Source organism: Scyliorhinus torazame, chromosome 6 (genome assembly GCF_047496885.1).
Source record: "Scyliorhinus torazame isolate Kashiwa2021f chromosome 6, sScyTor2.1, whole genome shotgun sequence".
NCBI lineage: Eukaryota > Metazoa > Chordata > Chondrichthyes > Carcharhiniformes > Scyliorhinidae > Scyliorhinus > Scyliorhinus torazame.
The window spans coordinates 127,687,464-127,704,146 of NC_092712.1; the positions used below are offsets into that span (position 1 = coordinate 127,687,464).

The 16,683-nt window shown below is 43.8% G+C and overlaps 1 protein-coding gene across 4 annotated transcripts in view; it reads left to right on the forward strand.

Moving 5' to 3' along the window:
• The window catches only part of LOC140425013 (E3 ubiquitin-protein ligase HECW1-like), an 856,744-nt gene that overhangs the window by 118,205 nt on the left and 721,856 nt on the right, over window positions 1–16,683 (forward strand). For 2 of the 4 annotated variants that reach the window (XM_072508780.1, XM_072508781.1), the window contains exon 2: window positions 8,562–8,619. The exons of the other annotated variants lie outside the window; for them this stretch is intronic. In XM_072508780.1, coding sequence (XP_072364881.1) covers window positions 8,593–8,619 — 27 coding nt within the window. In that variant the 5' untranslated portion in view covers window positions 8,562–8,592. The remainder of the gene's footprint in view (window positions 1–8,561; window positions 8,620–16,683) is intronic. 4 annotated transcript variants of the gene reach the window in all.

A 16,683-nucleotide genomic window follows, 5' to 3' on the forward strand; every position in this document is an offset into this window, starting at 1 on the left:
AGGGGACATGAAATTGCTTTGGCAAATAATGCAAGGGAGAATCCAAAGAGATTCTACAGATACATAAAGGGGAAAAGAGTAACTCGGGACAGAGTCGGGCCTCTTAAGGATCAACAAGGACATCTATGTGCAGAGCCACAAGAGTTGGGTGAGATCCTGAATGAATATTTCTCATCGGTATTCACGGTGGAGAAAGGCATGGATGTTAGGAAACTAAGGGAAATAAATAGTGATGTCTTGAGAAGTGTGCATATTACAGAGGAGGAGGTGCTGGAAGTCTTAAAGCGCATCAAGGTAGATAAATCCCCGGGACCTGATGAAATGTATCCCAGGATGTTGTGGGAGGCTAGGGAGGAAATTGCGGGTCCCCTAACCGAGATATTTGAATCATTGGCAGCCACAGGTGAGGTGCCTGAAGATTGGAGAGTGGCGAATGTTGTGCCCTTGTTTAAGAAGGGCAGCAGGGAAAAGCCTGGGAACTACAGACCGGTGAGCCTAACGTCTGTAGTAGGTAAGTTGCTAGAAGGTATTCTGAGAAACAGGATCTACAAGCATTTAGGGAGGCAAGGACTGATTCGGGGCAGTCAGCATGGCTTTGTGCGTGGAAAATCATGTCTCACAAATTTGATTGAGTTTTTTGAGGGAGTGACCAAGAAGGTAGATGAGGGCAGTGCAGTAGACGTTGTCTACATGGACTTTAGCAAAGCCTTTGACAAGGTACCGCATGGTAGGTTGTTGCAGAAGGTTAAAGCTCACGGGATCCAGGGTGAGGTTGCCAATTGGATTCAAAATTGGCTGGACGACAGAAGGCAGAGGGTGGTTGTAGAGGGTTGTTTTTCAAACTGGAGGCCTGTGACCAGTGGTGTGCCTCAGGGATCGGTGCTGGGTCCACTGTTATTTGTGATTTATATTAATGATTTGGATGAGAATTTAGGAGGCATGGTTAGTAAGTTTGCAGATGACACCAAGATTGGTGGCACAGTGGATAGTGAAGAAGGTTATCTAGGATTGCAACGGGATCTTGATCAATTAGGCCAGTGGGCCGACGAATGGCAGATGGAGTTTAATTTAGATAAATGTGAGGTGATGCATTTTGGCAGATCGAATCAGGCCAGGACCTACTCAGTTAATGGTATGGCGTTGGGGAGAGTTATAGAACAAAGAGATCTAGGAGTACAGGTTCATAGCTCCTTGAAGGTGGAGTCGCAGGTGGACAGGGTGGTGAAGAAGGCATTCGGCATGCTTGGTTTCATTGGTCAGAACATTGAATATAGGAGTTGGGACGTCTTGTTGAAGTTGTACAAGACATTGGTACGGCCACACTTGGAATACTGTGTGCAGTTCTGGTCACCCTATTATAGAAAGGATATTATTAAACTAGAAAGAGTGCAGAAAAGATTTACTAGGATGTTGCCGGGACTTGATGGTTTGAGTTATAAGGAGAGGCTGGATAGACTGGGACTTTTTTTCCCTGGAGCGTAGGAGGCTTAGGCGTGATCTTATAGAGGTCTATAAAATAATGAGGGGCATAGATAAGGTAGATAGTCAACATCTTTTCCCAAAGGTAGGGGAGTCTAAAACTAGAGGGCATAGGTTTAAGGTGAGAGGGGAGAGATTCAGAAGAGCCCAGAGGGGCAATTTCTTCACTCAGAGGGTAGTGAGTGTCTGGAATGGGCTGCCAGAGGTAGTAGTAGAGGCGGGTACAATTGTGTCTTTTAAAAAGCATTTAGATAGTTACATGGGTAAGATGGGTATAGAGGGTTATGGGCCAAGTGCGGGCAACTGGGACTAGCTTAATGGTAAAAACTGGGCGGCATGGACTGGTTGGGCCGAAGGGCCTGTTTCCATGCTGTAAACGTCTATGATTCTATGATTCTAAATGGTTTATCCCAAATCCTTAGACCCTTGGTTCCGGACTCCCCACAATCTGGAATATTCTTCCTGCACCTACCCTGTCTAGTGTTGTTAGAATTTCATAGGATTTAATGAGATTCCCTCTCATTCTTATAAACTCCAATAAATATAATCCTAATGGACTCAATCTCTCCTCATACATACATCCCGTCATCCCAGGAATCAGCCTGGTAAACCTTCGCTGCACTCCCTCTATAGCAAGAACATCCTTCCTCAGATAAGGAGACTAAAACTCCACACAATATACCAGGTGTGGCCTCACCAAGGCCCTGTATAATTGCAAAAAGACATACCTGCTTCTGTCCTCAAATCCTCTGGCTATGAAGGTCAACATACCATTTGCCTTCTTTACCACCTACTGCACCTGCATGTTTACTTTCACCCAGGTCTCAGTGCACATTTCTCAATCTATAGGCACTCAGATAATAAGCTGCCGCTTTTTTGCTACTGAAGTAGATAACCTCACATTTATCCACATTATACTGCATTTGCTATGCATTTGCCCACTCACTCAACTTGTCCAAATCCTACTGAACCATCTTTGCATCCTCCTCACAGCTCACCCTCCCACATTTAAATCTCTTTTTTAATCTTAATGCTGTCATTAAAATTAATACAAAATGCAGTGAGGAGGCCAATTCAAACTCACAATGGATCAGCTGAGTTGCCCTTCCCTTTCTCAGGCTTGACTGACATTTTAAAAATGCCCTCGCCAGACGTTTATCTTAAATTCTGTCACGAGCTCCAATGCAACCAGTGACAGTGAATCATGGAATTAAACTGAACACTTAACTACAGAAAGTGATATCAATACAAAAACATCAAACATTTAATTAATGTTACTGCGGACACAGTACAGAAACAAAATGCATGTTCATGCTTCATTTCTGTATAACAGGACTATAAATAATTATGACATTCTTACTGTGAGTGTCCTGTAGTATTAGGACTGCCTTTGTGAGCAAATTGATATGAAGTTGTAAGTGCAGATGTTCTTAAAAAAAAGATATTTAAATTGATTTAATTGTAATGGAAGCTTCTTATGTAGTACATCCAACTGTATTTGTATTTGTGATGGATTTTGATTATAGATGCCAGGAGATGACAGGAGTCTCAATTCTCCAAGCTGATTAATGGTTACATTACTAATGTGAAGATATAGATAATACATTCATAGACCCAAGACCAGTATGTGTGCTACAACTGTGCATTAGGAATAAAAGGAAAATAATAGCATTTTGGACGATATATCTAAAATCTATGGACAATATATTTGTGAAATATATTTTCTGTCTCCCGAGACCGCGATAGTGGAAACACATTAAGAAGTCTATTTTATTTGAATTACTTTTTATTACCAATTGTGTCCTGTGATTTGTAACATTGATCAATCCTTTAATTGGTGTTTCAGAATTTTAGATATGTGAAACATATTCATGCTGTTATGGCATTACATGATATCATGGAGTTGTAAACATAAACTTGCTTCTCAGCAGAAAGTTAGGCTGAGGCCCATGAGTGAGCAGTGGGACCAAATTCAACATGTGGTAATGAACTATTTTGGCCTTTATTTAGGAATGGGTGTACGGAGAGAAAGGGAAGGTGTGTGAAGAGAGGAGGAAGTAGGGAAGGTAAAGGGATGGTGTGATAATTCCAGTGGAGGCCAGACTAAGTGAAATAAAAGTTTATTCTAGCAGAGAAATAAACCGGCTGCCTCTAGCCTCCCGGCCTGGGACCATTGAGAATGCCAGTCTGGGTCTGGGACACAGGATTTAAAGTCCCACTAGCGCGTCCCTATTGGGTGAGCCTCCAACTGCTCAATACGGGAACACATACTCCACGAAGCCCATGGGGAGATCAAGCAATGATCCCTTTGTCTTCACAACAGAAGGGAAGAGGGAAATGGAGGGAACTAGGTGTCTGGTTGTGTCTTCAGTTGTCGGGTGCAGTGCCCGAGAAGTGCCAGTTTACTGCCCGGGCACGTATGATGTTCTGTCTACCTGGGGGCTGTACCTACCTGTGCACCCCTGATGGGTTCTCTTCGCCAGGTCACCGTTGGTCCAGACAAATTGTAAACCCTGCCAACATGACGTCATGTCGGCAGAGGAGGAAACCCAAACATGAGGGGACGATACAGTGGGGAAGCCTGCTCATTCTATGCTGATGTATGGTAATTGGGTTCCTGTCTTTTCTGGGTGGCAACCCCATTATGTCTTTGGAGAGGGGCGGGGACAATGGGAACGGGTAATTCTGCTGGCATGTAAGCCGTTTGGGGACCTCCATTGGATTCTGTACCCCCACTGGCTTACCCACCACCCGAAAATGGGGGAGGAGAATCCCAGCCTATATCTTTGCTTATTCTCAGCTTCTGGATCTAGCCTGGATCAGCCTGCATCATACTGCATCACTGGACCCATCGTCAACTGAGATCTGAAGGCTCAGTCTCCTTTTGTGTAGCTTGACCCAGAGTTTTTGTTTCCCTTTCTCAGTTTGAGTATAAGTTTCCTGAGAAACTGCAATGTTCTGCTTTCTTTCTCAATTTCCCTTTTCAATTCAGGCCTGTCTCAAAAAAAATTGAAATCACTACACTGAGACCTACTGGAGAAAAATCCAGCCAGTTGGTGTCACCATTAGCCAGATCAGATAGTGGAGTACAATGCCCTGTAATTAGCTCCAACACTCTGCACCCCAACATCTGAATGCTCGGTGGGGATGAAAAGGTATCCATGAGGGAAAGTCACATGATCTAATCATCAGATAGCTTGTCTTATTCTCTGAAAAAATTAAATCAAAAAACAATCAGTGAATGCTCAGATTTATACATATCAATTTTTGAATCATTGATTTTTTAAAAAAATTCTGATTTTTATTTGGTGCGAGAGAACAAATTTATATAAATTATGGACAGAGGTAGCAAACCTGTTACAAAGAAAAGTGATCCTATGTATAAAACTGAACTGAAACACGGGGAATCAAAATAGGCCAGGAAAGAAACTGAAGGTGGGATTCTCCGGCCTCCCAGCCATGTGTTTTCCAGCAGCGGGATGCAGCGTGCCGTTCGCTGGTGGCAGCATTCTCTGCTCCCCCCACTGTCAATGGGAATTCCCACCGAGACCACCCCACACCGCTGGGAAACCCGCGGGATGGGGTGCACTGCCAGTAGGCCAGAGAATCTGGCCTGAGAATTGAAAGAGAAGAGAAATGTTGGACTATTTTGTTCAGTTTATTTTCAAAAAAGACACAACTCTTTTTAATCATTGCAACTTTTGGCAAAGTGACCGAAGTTCATGATTTTTAAACAGTTTTACAATGCTCTTTCATTTGAAAGTATGACAAAGTAATGCCCATTCACATCACATTGATAATGATATGTACAATAATTACATTTTTATGGTACCCAGTGTTCAGTATTTGTGCAAAATGGCTGAGTACAAATGAGAGTTTTACCCTCATTGCGTATCGAAACACGTCACATTATCACATTATCTTCTCTTTATGCTCATGTTTCAGTGTCAGTCCTTTAGAATGAAAATACACCAGAGAGGATCAATTTCTGAATAGATAAACTCGATTTAGGAATAGGCATACTTCCGCATGCTGGAAATTTTAACATAGTCTTGTTAATTTAAAGTACCCAATTTTTTTTTTTGAATTAAGAGGCAATTTAGCATGGCCAATCCACCTATCCTGCACATCTTTGGGTTGTGGGGGTGAGGCTCATGTAGACACGGGAGAATGTGCAAACTCCACATGGATAGAGACCCGGAGCCGGGATTCAACCCGGTTCCTCGGTGCCGTGAGGCAGCAGTGCTAATCACAGCGCCACCGTGCTGGCCCTTGAAAATTTTAACATAATTAATAATGTTTCTCTCACTATCGCTGAATTTTTGACTCGAGCAATTTTTCTAATGCATAAATATTTAAGGAAAATATTGACTCGTCAAATTAGAACTCGTCCATTTACCAAACTAGTTTTCTTCTCCCACTTATCCTCACATCCCAATCCATCCTCCCACCCCCATTTCTTTTTTTTTTGAAGCTTCACCTTCAGACTGTTTGATGCTCTTCTCACAGCAAGTCATGAAGTGGAAATGGCAAGACTGTCCCAGTCTCACAATGAACAGCTTCATCTCTGAGGTAGCCTTGCCTTTCAGCAGCGTGACTCACTGGGAGAGAAAGATTTGGCAAGCATTTAGATAAGTAGGCTTAAGATCATGTGGGTGGACAGGCAAAAGATAAATGGGCAGGCAAGAGGCACAGACACATGGGCAAGGTAGATGCTGATGGTCAGATAGATCTGATAAATAACTGGGGGAGGGAGGGGAGAAACACATTAATGGAGAGAGAGAACAGATCAAGTAGGAGTAGGGATGAGCAAACAGAACAGGGAATAAAAACATTGACCAAGGCAGATGGGTAGGTGGATAGATGAGGCAGAAGAGTGACATCTAGGCAGAATGTGAAGGAGTCACACAGAGCAGCACATTTGAAGGAAATATTGCTTTATGTTAAATTTTCCTTACATACACCTTATGCGGTCAATATTCTCTGAGTATAAAGTTAACAACATCGGAATCAGTGTAATGTATGCTTGGTAGGCTGGACTTTGAACTGTTTAAAAACGATTATGTTTTGCTTTCAAATATGCCGGGCATCAGGACAAGTGGACACCAGTTCAGAGTTGTGAAGGGGAAATTTAGAAAAACAATTAGAAATTATTCTTCACACAGATAATTACACATTTCTAGGATGAATTAAAAAAAATATATTGTTATTGAAAACTTTATTATGAACAAAATAACATAATAATATAAGAGAGGTGCTTCAAGTTACAACGTAAAAAGAACACAATCATCAATCAAGAACATACCCAATCTTAACCCCCAACATTAAACCCCCTTAACGACTGACAGCGACTAACTTTTGAAAAGAGAAATGGGGGCAGCAAGGTGGCGCATAGGTCAGCCCTGCTGTCTCACGGCGCCAAGGTCCCATGTTCAATCCCGGCCCTGCATCACTGTCCGTGTGGAGTTCGCACATTCTCCCTGTGTTTGCATGGGTTTCGCCCCTGTAGCGCACAATGACTTACGAGTAGTGATGAAGTCGATGAGGCTTTATTAAGCGAGACTTGTCCCCAGCAGTTTAGCAACAGAATGAAGCAGTGGGGAGAAGCTCGGGTTCTTATACTCCGCCTTCAGGGCGGAGCCAGGAGTCAACAGCCAACCAGGACCCGGGATCTGTCAGCCAATAGCATCACGGCTTCACAGTCCCACATGACCCCAATACATACCACCACAGCCCCCACTACCCAAAGATGTGCAGGGTAGGTGAATTGGCCACACTAAATTGCCTCTTAAATGAATTGGGTACTCTTGAATTTATTTAAGAAAAAGAAAAGGGAAATGAATGGCTGCCATCTTAGGAAGAACCCTTCTGCCGACGCCCTAATGGTGGATTTGATCTTCTCCAAATGTAGGAACTCCATGAGGTCACCCAACCAAGCCAAGGCAAGGATAAATGATTAAATTCAGAAGCTCTGGATTCATTTGACAAACAATTTGACGCTGTACTGTGAAATGCAAAGTTAATGTTACAGAATAAAATTGGTTGAGAGGTATATTTTTATAAAGTTATTTTTAAATCCAGCCTTGGGTAACTGTCTGTCTGGAGTTTACACTTTCTCCTCATGTCTGCGTGGTTTCCTCCGTATGCTCCGGTTTCCTCCTACAGTCTAAAGATGTGCAGGTTAGGTGGATTAGCCGTGCTAAATTTCCCCTAGTGTCCAAAAGGTTAGGTGGGGTTACTGGGTTATGGGAATAGGGTGGGGGTATGGGGGCTCTTTCAGAGGGTCGGTGCAGACTCGATGGGCCGAATAGCCTCCTTCTGCACTGTAGTGATTCTATGAATATTGTCATAAGTCATCTATTGCATATGAGCAGGCTATTGTAAATCCGATAGAGTGAAATTGAAAAAGTGTGGGAAATGTAACTTTAAAGTACACTTTTAAATATGAAAATGAGCTTTGAAACTGGTCCTGAGGTATATCGTATTATCTTTTTAAATAGAGAATTTAATTTTGTCACAAGCCGATTTCTAGCTATCTAATAGGAAAATTAGAGGGAGGGGATCAGTAGAAATGGAGATTCTGTTAATCGCTTACTGCCTGAGCAGCATAACGTTAGTAACAAATGCATTAATTTTAGATACTCTGTAGTCTATATCCTCACTCTATCATTTTTCTCTCAAAAGGAAGTGGCCCTTCTAAAAGTTACAGCGCTTCCTGTGTATGGCATGCTACAAAAATGTGTTGAAATTAAGAATCACAATGACTTTGTTTGATTTATTTATGATTAAATATTTGAGGGACAGTCTGATGGCAAGAAACTCCTTAACAATGATATAATTTTCTTGCACCTGCGGGAACAGGCTGTTTACTGCGGAACAATATTCTAATGAGAAATGGAATGCCTGCAGTGTTATATTTGGGAGTTTATTTTTATTGCTTATTCAGTGTAAATGTGTTTCGCAAAATTACAAATTTAAAAGCAATTTGTCTATGAATTATGTGTACAAGATGCTTATAAATGTAATTTCTATAATTTGTGTCATGAAATCAATGCTAAGTAATTTCATTAACCTTTTCCCAGGATTTGATGTGCTTGCAGTTAGTGAGTCATTATGCTGCTGCATCTGTGTAGTGTTAAGGTTAGTGTTTTTTCCTGCTTTTGTCACTCATTACTATCCACCACACATTCATCATCATTGACAATGGAATGCAGCCCAATACATTGATAGATAAGAACTTTCACATTTATTTGTGTGTAATCAAAGATTTGTGATATTTAAAGGTACGCACATCACAGGTGGGTACGTACAAGTATATTTGTTTCAACGAAGCTTCATTGATCCTTATGAAAGCATTTCAATCTGCATCACATCATGGTAGCATGTACTGATAATGGCGGCTTAGTCAATGCATGCAATACAGTAAGAAGGCAAAGGTGTAAAATTCCAACAAGCACCGTATGCCCACCCAACCAGATATTGTGGAAAGCGTGGCACAAGTTCAGAAGCAGTTAGAATCCAAACCATGAATCTACTGCTTTATACACTTCTGAGAATATCACGGATTATTTGCAACTTCAAAGTAACTTTGATTTGATCCAAAAAAAAATCAAGAAATCCCTCGGCAATCTAGAGCATGTCCTCCCACGTATAGGCAATGCAGAATCTTTGGATTTTTTTCAAGAAATAAATGGATAAATCCCTGATCAAAGAGGGATAGAAATTCATTGCTCAGACGGGATGGAGATGGAGTAATCTGTACGAAATGCTGCTCCAGGAAAAGAAAAGAAATAAGTGGAGAAAGCAGGCCCAGCCAAATGACTTTTTTAATTCCTCTTTTTCTTTATGCATGGTGTGAAGTAACTGTATTGCAATTCATTAACCTTTTCACAGCCCCAGAATAAATAACCCAATTTCACAGCTTTTCAAAAGGAGTTAAATCACATCCTTACAATGTAGCTTGAGCATTTTCCACTAAATTCCCCACTTGTGTTATTAGCGTCGATGCCTGTGTAATATCTGTGGTTGGTTAACAATGGCTTTCATTTCAAAGACTAAGGTGAATAATTGTTTTCCAATTTGGAGTGAATTCATGGTATATCATTAATTGCAATAACAAAGATCTGCTCTGATGCCCTTGTAGAAATTTCCACAAAAATGTGTATGACCTACCAAAAAATACTAGGTTGTGACCTGTAGGCTCATTTATCTCTCCCATGGCTATTAATACTTCCAGCCACTTCCTGATTGAGACCTTGTGCTGATAATGTTGCTGAACACAGGTGGATTAATGTTCAGTGCTGTAATGGATTGAATTCTCAGGATATTATTGGACAGCTTCTTGCTGTATCACAGCATTGATGATTACAATTTATTTAACAAAGCTATACACTGCTCCTCTTCAAAATACCTTAGTTCCAGGCATGGTAAGCCCCTCCTCTTCCCTCACTCCTTACCATATCTGTAGGTTTCAAGTAGCACAAATTGTCCCTATTATCTGATGACACAGTGACCTGATTAGTTGGCATCCTCGTTGAAGTTGGACACGTTCCAACAGAAGTTATTCAGGTTGCTTTCCTCGGTTTCTCTCTCTGTCATGTTCAATCTCTCTGTTTCTGTTTGTTATTACCTCTAGCATCCTCTAGTTATCTCTAGTATTATTACCTCTTCTACTCATCACTCAAGTTTAATCTATTCCTTGATTTGTTTATGAACCAATTCTTCTTTATACCAAAGTTGCCATATATCTGTTTCAGTCACTCTGTCTCTTTCTCTCTCTGCCCAGCAGCCTCTGAGGAGAAATACGATGTACCCTACTCTCCTGCCATCTCAATATTTTCCCCAAACCCCTTCCCTTCCTATGCTCTAGCTTCCGACTCTCCTCTTGCACTCGCTTGTCATCTTTACCCCATTTGGAAGGCTACTCTGCTCAGCCACAGTCCACACAACACTGTGTAGATGTGAGGAAATACAACAACAATTTATATTTATATAGTGACATTACCAAAATAAAATGACTCCAGGTGTTTGATACCATCCTCTGTCAAAGATCGGGCTGGATTCTCTGTAGCCCGACACCAAAATCGTGTTCGCCGATTGGGCGGAGAATGGATTTCCATGCCAAAATCGGGGCCGGCGCCGGTTTGACACCAGTCCGCCATGCTCCGCCCCCTCCAGACTGGTGTCGTTGTGACACACGCCATTTCAATGCCATTGGCGCGACATCGGCCGGCCCATCCGTGATGCTCCGCCCCCAATGGGCAGGATTCCCAGCGGCGCGGGCACGTGTGGTCCCAACCATGCAGGAACTCGGCGTGACAGCTACGGACTGTGTCCAACGCCGCCACACTCGGCCAGGATCCGTGCCGCTGGTGGTGGGGGTGGTGGGGGGGGGGGTCGAGTCTTCTGCTCGGCGGGACTGATGGGGGTGGCCAAGGGGTGGGGTCGAGCACAGCCGGCGCCATGTTGTACGGCGCGACTGGTGCATGTCGTCAGCCGTGCGCATGCTAGACCCTCACCGGTACCAGAATCGGTGAGGGGTTCACACCGATTTACCGGTCGTGAAACACCACGGATCTCATGTCAGCGTCGGCACTTAGCCGCAGAAACAGAGAATTCCGCCCGAAGTGCTTAAATGCTGGCCTCACCCGGAGCCACCATTACCAAATGGATGAAGTGCCATGTGAACATAGGAAACATGACTGAATCAGCCATTAACACGGGTGCTCCAGTTTCCTTTTTTTTGTGACAAATCATACTCCTTTTTAATTTGAAAATAAACTAGAAAATATATTTAAATGAAAAACATTGCTTTGTCACCGATTGAAAGCTCAATCTTTTATTAATAACTGAACAAATGTTACAGCAGTGAGATAACAGGATTCAATAAATGCACACAAGGCTAAGAAAGGTTCAGTTACCAATTGCATCATTCTGCTTTTCTCAGAACTATCATCTCCTGCAGTCACACTTGTATTGCTATTTCACACGTGACACTCACAGCAACGGGTGCTTCAGGAGATACAAGAAACGCATCAATCTGAACAAAGACTCTCTCGATATTTCTCAGTAAAATCTTTTGCGGTGGCTTGAGAGCAGCTCCACTTACCGTGTAATAGTCAATCACCAATGGGACAAATTTCTGATAATGACAAAAAAAAATTAAAGGAGAGTCAGAGAAAATTCTTTGCGTAAAGGGTGGTTGAAATTCTTTGTCTTAAATTGTTGTATGAATCATAGTGCCTGCATTGTTTAGAGAAACTATTGGACAGCTGCACAGAATATAGAAAGAAATACAGGAACTATGAGACAGGAAAGTTGAATTAGACTGGATTTTCACAGACTGGATGTAGAGCAGAAAGACTCGAGGTCAAGCCTCTGACTCTGAGTCAAATGATGTTTTACAATTACTCTCTACACCCCTAAACTGAAAAATGCAAAATCACCCAGGGTTTCCACCCTAGTTGTTATCCAGTGTTTACTCTTGTATGAAAATCAAGTGAAAATAGGACCAGTCTGTGCTATTATTCTCCCATACTTGAGTATTCGTTTGAAAATCATTGGCCAACCTCCAATGTTAAGATTTAATATGTGGCCAAGGTGGAAAAGGATGGTGGTGCCCATCAAACTGTGACTCCACACAAGACTATGCCATCAGGAGAGAAAGGGGGAAATTGGAGGGACAAAGAATAATTTAAAAAATAAATACCACAGTGCAAATTGGATTCTTCTCTCAGTATAAAAGATTCTATAGCCTGTATATTGTTCTTTTCAGCATTAATGTCTGAGAGCTTAAGTGGGTAGACTTCCATGAGGATAAAATATTGATTGAACTATCTGTCTGCTCTCCCTAGCAGAGAGGAAGCCATTTGGAGGCTCAGACCTCACTTCAATAGAACTGGTGAGCTGCAGGTACCAAATGGACATCCCAATGCAGCTCACGTGGTTCAGTCTGGTGCAGTATTGGCTGGTCTAGAGACCACCTAACTGGGAGCCAGGCAGGTCCTTGGGGCAGTGGGAGTGGCGATCACATCATTGTGGGTCAGGAGCCGGGAATGGCAATGGTCCTGATTATTTTGTTGGCCTGAAAGAACACTCCTGCTTCTTCTGCTAAATACAAATAATTTGGGGCCTCCTGGTATCACAACTGTGTTACTGGCATTGTCACTGACCAAATCCATCGCAAAATGCAGCTCCATGATATACATATTACAAGTGGCTATAGCCTGAAATTGGACAATCAGTGGAAGGCTCCTATAATTCTGGAAAATATCAGAGAATTGTCCTTAAACAGAGTGCGCAATCTATCAACCCCCATTTGACTCATTAGTGCTGACTCAATGTAGATCAAATTGATTTCTTCATTTGAAACTACCACATCCAAATAATGTAACCTCTTCATAAAATAAATTTGCTCTGGAGGCAATGATAGGATCAAGTTAAGTGTTCACATGATTACAATAATATTGTATTATTATATAATAATATAACACACAATCACAAAAACAACAAGTGATGACTGCACTCAGTAGCACACCTAACACCACCTCACTGTGTTAACTCAGTTTTATTACAATTTTGCAGCTCTTCCTTGTGACTTTTCCTGGCCTGGTTTATCCTCTGTAATTAAAAAGCTGAGAAAATAAATATTTTTATTCAGAGCTTCCATCTTATTGAGGAGGCTTCAGACGAATCCAATCCAATAACCTGCTCTGAAAACTCTGCTCATATTTTGACAGCTGTGACAATTTCCATCACACCAGCTGAGACAATTCACAACATTCTAAAACAATCAACAACATTCTAAATAAAGCAACCGCAACATTCTAAAATTAATGTCAATTCACCCTACGACCCAATATTTTTTTAAAAATGTTTTTATTAAGGCATTTATACATATACATCAAACACAAATAAAAGCAAAAAGAGAACAAACAGGAAATTTCATAACAAATAAATAACCAACACCCCTGCACCCCACCTTCCCTGCTGTTACCCTCCACCCACTCTGCCTCCTTTTTTAACCCCCAAATTCCCCTCCCCTTCTTCCCCCTCCCCCTGCTGATTAAACTATCCTAGAAGAAATCGATAAATTGTTTCCATCTTCGGGCAAATCCTTGCACAGTACCTCTCAAGGCAAAGTTGATTTTTTTTCCAACCTAAGGAATTCCGCAAGGTCGCTCACCCACAACCCATGTTCGGCGGCCCTAGTCCCTCCATCCCACCAAGATCCGTCTCTGGGCTACCAAAGAGGCAAAGGCTAAAACGTCAGCCTCCTTCACCCCCTGGACTTCCAGGACATCCAACACTCCAAAAATTGCCACTTCTGGATTTGGGACCACCTTCACCCTCAGCACTTCAGACATCACGGGCGAAATTCTCCGGTATCGGCGCGATGTCCGCCGACTGGCGCCCAAAATGGTGCAAATCAGTCGGGCATCGCGCCGCCCCAAAGGTGCGGAATGCTCCGCATCTTGGGGGGGCCGAGCCCCAACCTTAAGGGGCTAGGCCCGCGCCGGACGAATTTCCGCCCCACCAGCTGGCGGAAAAGGCCTTTGGTGCCCTGCCAGCTGACATCTCCGGGCATGCGCGGGAGCGTTAGCAGCCGCTGACGGCATTCCCGCGCATGCGCAGTGGAGGGAGTCTCTTCTGCCTCCGCCATGGTGGAGACCGTGGCGAAGGCGGAAGGAAAAGAGTGCCCCCCCCCCCACGGTGGCCTGGCCCGCGATCGGGGCCCACCGATCCACGGGCGGGCCTGTGCCGTGGGGGCACCCCCCGGGGCCAGATCGCCCCGCCCCCCCCCCCCCCCCCAGGTCCTCGGAGCCCGCCCGCGCCGCCTTGTCCTGCCGGTAAGGTAGGTGGTTTAATCTACGCTGGCGGGAAAAGCATTTTAGCAGCGGAACGTCGGCCCATACGGGCCGGAGAATCGCGGGGGGGGGCCCGCCAACCGGCGCGGCGCGATTCCCGCCCCCGCCGAATATCCGGTGACGGAGAATTCGGTAACTGGCGGGGGTGGGATTCACGCCAGCCCCCGGCGATTCTCCGACCTGACGGGGGTCGGAGAATCTCGCCTCACGTCAGCGAATCCCTGCCAAAATCCCTCCAAGCTTGTGCCCTCAAAAAACTGCTCATTCTGGCCACCGTCAAATGTGCCATGTGGACTACTTTAAATTGAATGAGGCTAAGCCTAGCAGACAAAGAGGATACATTCACCCTTCTTAGAGCTTCCTCCCATAACCCAGCCTCCAGGACCCTCCCCCAGCTCTTCTTCCCACTTCCTCTTAACTTCTCCTATCGGGGCGCTCTCTCAGTCCATTAATTCTTTATAAATCTCCGACACCCTGCCCTCACCCACCCCTGTTTTCAACACCACTTTGTCCTGCAACCCTGGGGGCGGCAGGTCAGGAAAACACGGCACCTGTTTCCTCACATAATCCCGGACCTGTAAGTACTGGAACCCATTCCTGCTGGGCAGCTCATTGTCCTCTATCAATCCCTCTAAGCTCGAAAAACTGCCCCCCATGGACAGGTCTCCAATCCGCTCGATTCCCGCCCACCACCACCTTCGGAACCCCACCTCCAGCACCCCAGAACAAACCTGTGATTCCCACAAATCGGAGCCCAAACCGAGGCTCCCTTCAGCCTCAGGTGCTGCCGCCACTGTCCCCACACCCTCAGGGCCGTCACCACTATTGGACTTGTGGCGTAGCTGGCCGGCAAGAACGGCAGAGGCACCGTCAACAGTGCTCCCAAACTAGTGGCCTTACACGAGGCTGCCTCCACCCACCTATAACCCAATGTTAATGTAGCCTTTAAAAATCCATGATCCGGATCTGCATTGTCGCCAAAAAAAAAAAGAATAAATTTTCCTTGGCCTATACACTATCTATGTATCAATTTTCAACGAAATCTGTCCATTTTAGAGATATATTGTTTACAGACAAACAGACTAACAGAAACAAAAACAATATTTATACCCACCTTCTGTGCTGCAGTAAGAGATAACACAACATATCACAGAAACAATGTGGTAGCAATATACAATAACATATAATAGCACAATAGTGGGGGGAGGGTTCAGTTGTATGGACAAGGAGAAAATCAAAGTTAAAGGGGAAGGTAGGAGTGCAGGTTAATGATGAGGACTTTAAACTAATTAAAGGGGCTGAGAGCTCAGGTGAAGTTAGTAACGTTTCCAAAACAAGTAATAGAATAGAAAGATGGAAAGCAGCATGGATCTAACTTCAGGCACAGCAAAAAAAGGGGGACAAGTATGAGAAGAGGTGCGGTCAATGCAGGACAGAAAGTGTTGCACCTAAATGCACACAGTATACAAAACAAGGTTGAAGAGCTTGTTCCGTACATTGAAATTGGCGGGTACGATATTGTGGGCATCACAGAGACCTGGCTGCAAGGTGATGTCTGGGATCTAAATATCCAAGGATATGTGTCCTATCGAAAGGACAGGCAGATGGGCAGAGGGGCAGGGTTGCCTTGTTCGCAAGAAATGAAATCAACTTGATAACAAGGAGCAGTATAGGGTCGGAAGGTGTAGAATCTCTGTGGGAGTTGGGGCAGCACAAAGGAAACAAGACCTTTGTCAGGATGGGGGGCAGAAACTAAATCAGGAGGTAGAAAAGGCATATGAGAATGGAAATATTACGTTAATTATGGGGGACTTCAATATGCAGGTGGACTGGGAAAATCAGGTTGGTCGTGGATTCCAAGGAAAGGATTTCATGGAATGTCGGATGATTTTTTGGAGCAGCTTGTGACAGAGCCCACTAGGGAACAGGCAATTCTGGATTTGTTGATGTGTAATGAGGCAGACTTGATTAGGGAACTTAAGGTGGAGGAACCCTTGGAGGGCAGTGACCACATTATGATAGAATTTACTCTGCAGTTTGAGAAGGAGAAGGTGCAATCAGATGTAATGGTATTACAATTGAGTAACTGAGGTGGATTGGCCATTCTAAAGTGCTCCAAAGTTTAGGTAGGGTTATGGGAAAGGGGCAAGGGATTGGGCCCATTTTCAGAGGATTTGTGCACAGTCGATTGGCCGAATAGCCTCCCTCTGCACTATGGGGATTCTATGAGAAGGTTAGTCAGTGACAGTAGAAAAACAAAAGAAAAAGCATACAATGTGGTGAGGATTAGGGGGAAGCCAGAGGATTGGGAAATCTTTAAAAGTGAACAGAGGACAAC